The following is an 8,291-nucleotide window of genomic DNA, read 5'->3' on the forward strand; positions in this document are numbered from 1 at the left end:
AGGCAATGAGTCTGGTTCATTTATTCTTGCCCCGCAAGAGCTTGGGCTGTGTATGACAGGTAGTAGGGGTATTTTAGCGCTTAATATCCATCTCCCTGACCAAACACCCGCAATGCAAACTATTTCTCTACCAACACCACTTTCTCAACATTCAATGGCACATCATATCCACCACAAAACCTGGAGAGTACTTTCAATGCAAATAAAGGAAATTTTGCATTGTCTTTTGAGAACTCTTTATGAAATATAATGATCTGCGCATCAAAATTGTAAGCATCATGATTCAAGTCAACTTAGTACTATCAATTATAAGCAAGTGTCATAAAATATATACGCACCTTTTGATGATTCAAATGTCTTATATATTCAGCGAGACCAGTATCCTTTCGATGACCTGTTGATTTTGAACTGCTAGCATTGGATGATCTTGAGCCTCGTGCTCTCTTAATGTAATATGTTTAATCGACAAAATACACATAAAATGAATACTAATAGCTTAAGAAATTTTTGGTACTGTTACCTATTGGTTTTCATCACCTTCAAGCATTTTGCTTCTCCACAAAGGGATCATAGACTTACTATCTTCATGTATGGTAGCTGCTATATATTTGCCCATATCTGCCAAACCAAGACGGTCTCCAATCACTATAGCCTCCTCCTCGGAAGGCAATTGGCTGTCATATACCCTAGCTTCATTGAACATGTCTCTTAATATATCCTTGCCAGGCAGATACTCGGAGTCCTGGACTACAGAATCAACTAGTAGGTGTTTGTCAACTCCTTGCTCTACCCACCCTATGTCTGCATCACTATAATTTGCTAAAGCAACCAAGCAATAGTCTTCATGAATATTAAAATGATGCATAATGTCTCCTAATAATACATAAGCACATTGGTCTTCCATAGTCAAGCTAGGCAAAGAAGGAAGTGACAATTCCCCCTGTTCGTTCTCATTAGGTGTACTGGCTTCCAATGGGATTATACTCATGGGTGTTGTTGCATCGACACTGACAAGGGATGTACTAGTGGGAAATGTTTTCTTTTTGGCCTCTACTGGATCGATAGCCACCTCTTCTTCAACTACATCATCCTCGATTAGCACTTGACTACTTGGTAAATCCATTGTCCAGCTGCCATCAACATCCTACCTGTTGAAAAACTCCACACTTTCAATGCTATATATGTGTTTTCTCCTAGAGCTCATCTACAAATGGAAAACAGAACATCATTACGAAAATAAAATTCAAAGAAATGTTGTTAACCTTGCACTCCATTTTCCTTGTAGTTGAGTTGACAAATAACCTTGTAAGGTTTCACAAATGACAACATGGTCAAGAAGATTAACGAATGTAACAAAAAAAATAAAATCGCAAAGAAATCATGATTAGCAAGCATAGCTTAACGAAGTTTACCAGACTATTAAGATGAAATAAAAAAGAGGCTGAAAGAAGAAGAAGAAGAAGAAGAAGAAGAAGAAGAAGAAGAGATGAAGCAGATATGGTGGAAATAAGTGACGATGTAAGAGAGGCGGAAAACGAAGAGAACTAAGTTCAAATTATGGAGAAAGTCTTCAATCAAACTAGCTTTCGATCAGTTTGGCCTCTTTTCCTGATATTCCTTCTGACATGTGTTTTGGTAAGTGGTATTCGGGACTGACATTCTTCTATTTTTGAGTTTTATGCCAATATATTTCATTCCTCTTTTTTGAGCTCGAAATTGTGGAGACCACTCTGACAAAAAAGATCCATGTTACACAGATCTAGAATCCAAGCACTCTCATTGGATGGCCTTATATTATTTTAATGGGCTCTAAAAGGGCCCATTTGGAGCCCGAATTTCCCCTAATGAGGGTTTTTGATGGATTTCTAGACATTGGACAATAAGTTTTGTCTTGCTCGTGATAGAGCCATTGAATTTTGTGGGTTGTAAAGGGGTGGGAGATCTTAGAAGTAGAAGTTAATGCGTTTTTTTTCTTTTTTTTCGAGAGTGTGGGTCCTTCCAACCATTACAAACACACCGAAATACCACAAGGGAGTATCACACCTTCCAAATATTGGCCAATTTGCAGGCACTAGATCCATTCGAGTAAGAGTCATGTAGATCTAGGCACCTATGATACTCGAGCAAAAACCCGCCATGACAGTAACCTTGCACGGGGCGTGCGGAGTTACTTCAGAGGAGTACTCTTGACGAAAGGACAACCACAAAGCATAGGTGTCCCTCCCGAAGAGGCCATAGTTGAACCCACAAACTTCCGATTGCGAGCTACCACTAGACCAACTCGCAAGAGACTTTTCCTTTTTATTTGTATTTGGTACTACATCATTCATATATATTTATATCGTAATATATTCTTACATTGGTCATTTATAATTTAGGGCTTAGGGAGGGGAAGTGGTGAAAAGCATACAGCGTAAGCCGTAAAAAGTCGAATTACGCTGTAAAAAGTCGCAGAGCTTTAGTAGAAAAAGCAAGACACAAATGTAAGCAGCGCGTAAGCTTTTCCTTGTTTGCTTTTGCTTTTGCGCCGCTTATAAATACAGTCGTGCATCGTCAGTTGAAGCACTTAAGCGTTGTGATGGCTTCTCTACTTCGTCAATCTCTCAAGCTATTCCTTTTGGCTTTGATCATGTGGGGTATGTTTCCAACAGCAGCTCTGGCAGGTCGAAAGCTGCGAGAAGCTGCGCCGTCCCCTCGTTGCCCCACCTTCAACCCTGTCTTCGCCTTCGGAGATTCCACCACCGACACGGGCAACGCCATACGCAGCACCACTGCGAATCTCTATGCCGAGGCCACCAAGCCTCCCTACGGTAACACCTTCTTCAACATGCCTACCGGCCGTTTCAGCGACGGTAGGATCATGGTGGATGATCTCGTCACGGCCTTGAAATTACCCTTGTTGCCCCCTCATCTCGACCCCACAACCGTCATCGGAGGTAGCGAGAATTATGCCGTCGCCGGTGCGACGGCTCTTGATGTCGCGACGCTTCAGCAGCTCGCCAACGTGACTTCCACCACCAGCGACTCCTTGGGAGTGCAGATCGACTGGTTTCAGGCTGATACAGCCGGCATTGATCTCAGCAATGCACTACTGTACTTAGGTGAGATCGGCGGCAACGACTACAATTACGCCCTGGGTGCCAGAAAGAGTCCAGAAGAGGTCGTCTCTCTCGTCCCGACCGTCATCGAGAAGGTCGCAGCCTCTCTGGAGGAGATACTGGACAGAGGCGTGAAAAAAGTGGTGGTGCAAGGACAGTTCCCCATGGGCTGCATCGCACTCTACCTCAAGGTGCTCAACAATTCGCAACATGACGAGCACGGGTGCGTGGCGGCGGTGACAGCGCTCAGCGACCAACATAACCAGGTGCTCAAGGAGGCCGTCGCCGATGCGGCCAAGAAGCATCCTGATGCCGACATCGTCTTCTTCGACACCTCCGCGGCGTACCTCCACATCCTCGACAACGCTGCCGCCTACAACTTCACCAATGTGCAAGACCCCTGCTACGTAGGAGGGCTTGCCTTGCTTCTCGGTCTTCCAACCGATAATCCCAACGACGCTGCCTGTTCCAATCCGGAAAACTACATGAGCTGGGACGGCATCCACCTCACCGAAGCCATGTACGCCGCCATGATGAACCTCTTCCTCACCGACGCACAGTTTGCCTCGCCCTCTCCCAACTTCGTCACCAGCTCTGCTTTAGCTTGTAGCTCATGAAACTTAAATATGAGGTCTAGCAGTAGCTCAGATCATATGTAAAACTAGGGGAAGCTGCGTGATGGCTACTTGAGGTTTAGCAAAAGCTGAGATTATGGGTAAAAGCCCGGAGCTGCCCGAATCTTGTAAGGGCTACTTATATGTTAGATGTTGTAAAATTGAATGCTCCTTACTACTAGTGAAATCAGTGTTGATACATGCGAAATCTCTCTCTCTCTCTCTCTCTCTCTCTCTCTCTCTCTCTCTCACACACACACACACACACACACGTCGCTTACGCACAGGATGACAGACAGGTACAATACATACTTGAAGTCAAAGATGTATGTTTATCTTGGCATTGAGCTTGTTCTGCACAGCATCTCAACAGATTGAAGTAATAATGTGGTATATTGTTGCATCTTTGTATGCATCTCGATTTGGACAAAATTAGCATTTGTACATGATAAGTGAAAGACTTGTAGTGGGTTGATAAATTTTGTTGAGTTGATGAATCTCTCCTAGTATAAACAAGGTTTCAAATGTTCCTGGAAACCTTATAGATCTTTATCTGAAGTGTGGGTCCTTCCCTCGTAGCCATACACACACGTGCGGATGCCAAGGTCTGAACCTAGCTCCTAACGTTTGAGAAGGGTAGTTTGGGAGCTGGCCTCACACACACGCGTGGATGCCAAGGTTTGAACCTATTTTTAAGCTACAATACGACCAACGTATTTAAACAATTGCAAATTTTCTCTCTAAAGATGCAAAGAAAACTCCATAGGTCAGAAAATGCCTATAATTAAACCATACATAAACTTGAGTTTAATCAAGTGATTACGCTAGTTATGCACAAAAAGAAGGTGTTTATGAGAGCAAGTAAGAGAGAGAGAGAGAGAGAGAGAGAGAGAGAGAGAGAGAGAGAGAGAGAGAAGCTTTGCATATACAAAGCAAGGTATGATTATGTATAGCAAAACATCCATCTCCACTACAACACATTGGGGGCACCGCAGCATTTTTTAGCAACGTTTCTACAACATTTTGGAAAGGAAAATGTCAAGGCTTTTAATGCTCCTCAGCAGCGCTTTTTTGCTGCTAAGCAACTTTTTTAGCAGCCAAAAAACATTGTTCAGCAGCTGCTCAACAGCGTTTCTAGCAGCAAAAAAACACTGCTACACTTTAGAAAAATGTTGCTTAGTAGCCTCGCCGACAAAAAGTTAATATCATTTTTCTAAAGTGTAGCAGTGTTTTTTTTGCTGCTAGAAACGCTACTCAACAGCGTTTCTAGCAGCAAAAAAACACTGCTACACTTTAGAAAAATGTTGCTTAGTAGCCTCGCCAACAAAAAGTAATATCATTTCTTTTGCCGTCGAGCCGATTTTAACTTTTGAATGTCCTAAACTTGATACTTTTAGTTATTTGCAGGTTTATGACCTCTACCTCTCCTACCCTATCCTCGTCAAGCTCAAGCATGATATGTTTTCTCTTTTCTTTCATCTCCTATGCAAACAAGCTTTCTATGAAAGCTTTCTTGTGAGTATTTCCCTTCTCTTCCCTCTCCTTTAAGTTTTTCTTTTCTTCTTTTTCCCTTCTCATTGAAGCTTAACCCTAACCCTAGATTCTACATAGAAACCCTAATAAAGAGCTTTGATGGAAAGCTCTCCATCAAAGCTCTTTACTAGGGTTTCTATGTAGAATCTAGGGCTGGGGTTAAGCTTCAATAAGAAGGGAAAAAAAGATTTAATAAGTTTTCTATGTTATGCAAAAGCTCTCATTAAGATTTCTATTAAGATTAGGGTTTGTATATGCTTTCTATTAGGGCTAGGATTGGCGTTACTAATACTTTTTTTTTCTTTATTTGGTTTGATTTTGTAGGTTATCGACACATACAAGCCTCATAAAGTAAGAGATCTCTTTTTTTTATGTTTAGGCTTTCTTATGCTTTTACATATTATAGAGTTTGTAAGTTTTATGACTTTTAAAATGAGGGTTTGTTAATTTTTCTTCCCTCTATGGATAGTATTTTGAGACCTATGCTTCTATCAAGAGTTGGCCATATGCCTTAGCCTCATGCATGAGAGTAGGGCATAAAGCTTATGCATGAAGCTAGTGTATACGCCTCATGCATGAGACTTATGCATTATCTATATATATAAGGCCATATATATAAGCCTCATGAGGCTTATACATAAGGTTTATGCATGAGGCTTATGAATAAGCCACATGCATGAGACTTGTGCACAAAGCCTCATGCATAAACCTCATGTATAAATCTTATGCATTAGCCATAAGCCTCTATGCATTTGCCAAAGCCTCTATGCATAGCCTTTAGAGAGCTATGCATTTCTCAAGAGATGGCCATATGCCTCATGCATTTACATTTATATGAGGTTAATGCATTAGCCATATACATAACCTCGTGCATGAGGCTTATGCATTAGCCATATGCAAGCATAAGCCTCATGCATGAGGATAATGCATAAGCCTCATATAAATGGGGCCTCATGCATGAGGCCTATACATATTAGCCATATGCATAAGCCTCATGTATGTAGCTTATGCATAAGTTTTATACATATAAGGCTTATGTAAAAGCCTCATGCATGAGGCTTATGCATTAGCCATACGCAATATACCTCGCATGCATAAGGCTTATGCATTACACAGGTGCTACCTACATGCCTAGGTAGCTTCCAAGGCATATTGTTGTAATTACCTAGGCATGCCGAAAGTTACTTATATGCACTGGTAGCTCCTATTGCATGTTGAGTGCTACTGGCATACACTAGGAGCTTCCAATGCATATCGATAGCTCCTAATGCATGCCCCACATGTGCTACCCAATGCATGCCAATAGCTACTTGATGCATGTTGGGTGCACGTCGGGCGGGTGCTATCGGTATACACTAGGAGATTCCAATGCATGTTGGTAGCTACCTAGGCATGCTGATAGCTTCCAATGCATGCCGGGTGCTACCTAGGCATGTTTATAGCTTCCAATGCATGTACTGAGTGCTACCTAGGCATGCCAATAGCTACCGTTATACACCGGTAGCTCCTAATACATAGGAGGTGCTACCGACATGCACTAGGAGCTTCCAATGCATGTTGGGTGTGGTGCTACCTAGGAGCTTTTAATGCTTGCCAATGGCTACCTAGGCATGTCGGTAGCTATCGATATGCATTAGTAGCTCCTAATGTATGTCGGCGGGTGCTACTGGAATAATGAAATAGGAGCTTCCAATGCATGCCGAGTGTTACCTAAGAGCTTTCAATGCATGATGGTAGCTACCTAAGCATACCAGTAGCACTAGGACATTCGATTTAGAGAGAACTTGTGTATGTGATGTGAGCGAACGTGTGTGACAGCAATGCATGTTGGGTGCTACCTTTTGGCGGTAGCTTCCAATGCAGGCTAGTAGCTACCTAGGCATACCGATAGTTACTAATCTGTACCAATATCTCCTAATGCATGTCGAGTGCTATGGGCATACACTAGAAGCTTCCAATGCACGCTGCCTAGGTATGCCTTAGCCATAGAAGATCTTCCCCATTGAAAACATTTTTAAAAATTTTGATGTTCCTCTCTAACTAGTTCCACATGCAAATTGGTGTGCTTTATCTCTTCATATAAAACAAAATAACAGAGAGAATTTTGATGTTGAAGATTAAAAACCTTTTGTGAACTTTAAAATTCATTGAACTGTTATTAAATCAATGTACTGAAAATGTGAGCTAGAGATTGTCTTTCACAACTTTAAATCATCTTGTCACACACTTTCATGTTCATACCCTATGCATGATCTGTTCATACCCTGTACATGCTCTATTGATACCCTATGCATGATCTGTTAATACCATGTACATGCTCTATTGATCAAAAATTTCATGCAGAGTCCTCTTACCAGTAATCCATATCTTCCCCTTCTTTGTAAATCCATCTGAATATATGAATATTATAATGTAGCACCTTCAAAATGTACTCTCTATGTTACACATAACTTGAGGGCTAGGGCTAAGATCATAAGGGCATAATTAACACCATAGTGACGCTAAATTGATCAGAATACAAGAACCTGTTTAGTGGCCTTGAGAAATTCCTAGCCTGGACTTCCAAACAGTGTAGAAGAAGGTAATGTTAGCCTTATCCTGTAGCTCTACCTAGTATCTATATATAAGCTCTTGCACAAGTTGGAACCTTACTTCTCCATCCTATCCCAAGAAAAGAGCATTATATCTTCACATTCAATAAAGAAAGTGGACATATATCCTTATGAGGATACTGAACTTTGTTGCTTACCATGGAGTAACCGATATCTCTTTAGCAAACAAAACAGCATATGGTTGCCAGCTCGATTACAAGAGATGTCGCAAGCAGGGCCAGTCCAATAAGGCACCCAACTCTATTACCAATGGTGTAGCTAAAAGTGCCTACAAGAAGTGTTGGCTTTACCTGCCAGAAATTGTTAGGATCCAATTCAGATTTTAAATCAAAAAGCTAGCTCTTGAAGGAAAAACTTTGAAACGACAGAAGAGAGTCAAAAAACTATGGTTGCTACAATGATCTCATTCTATTTCAAGATTGTGGTGACAACCA

General features: G+C 41.6%; 1 protein-coding gene across 1 annotated transcript; it reads left to right on the plus strand.

The window, feature by feature from the left end:
* Window positions 1-2,578: 2,578 nt before the first annotated feature.
* On the plus strand, window positions 2,579-3,715 carry LOC147612141 (GDSL esterase/lipase At1g28570-like). The gene has a single exon (XM_086784176.1). It carries the CDS (start codon window positions 2,579-2,581, stop codon window positions 3,713-3,715), a length of 1,137 nt encoding a protein of 378 aa, XP_086640302.1.
* The last annotated feature ends 4,576 nt before the right edge of the window (window positions 3,716-8,291 follow it).

Source organism: Cibotium barometz, chromosome 46 (assembly GCF_041138505.1).
Source record: "Cibotium barometz isolate CiBa-2024 chromosome 46, ASM4113850v1, whole genome shotgun sequence".
NCBI classification, from domain to species: domain Eukaryota; kingdom Viridiplantae; phylum Streptophyta; class Polypodiopsida; order Cyatheales; family Cibotiaceae; genus Cibotium; species Cibotium barometz.

Excerpts from the sequence above, each read along its gene's own strand:
- LOC147612141 (XM_086784176.1), top strand. The coding sequence starts at position 2,579 with ATGGCTTCTCTACTTCGTCAATCTCTCAAGCTATTCCTTTTGGCTTTG.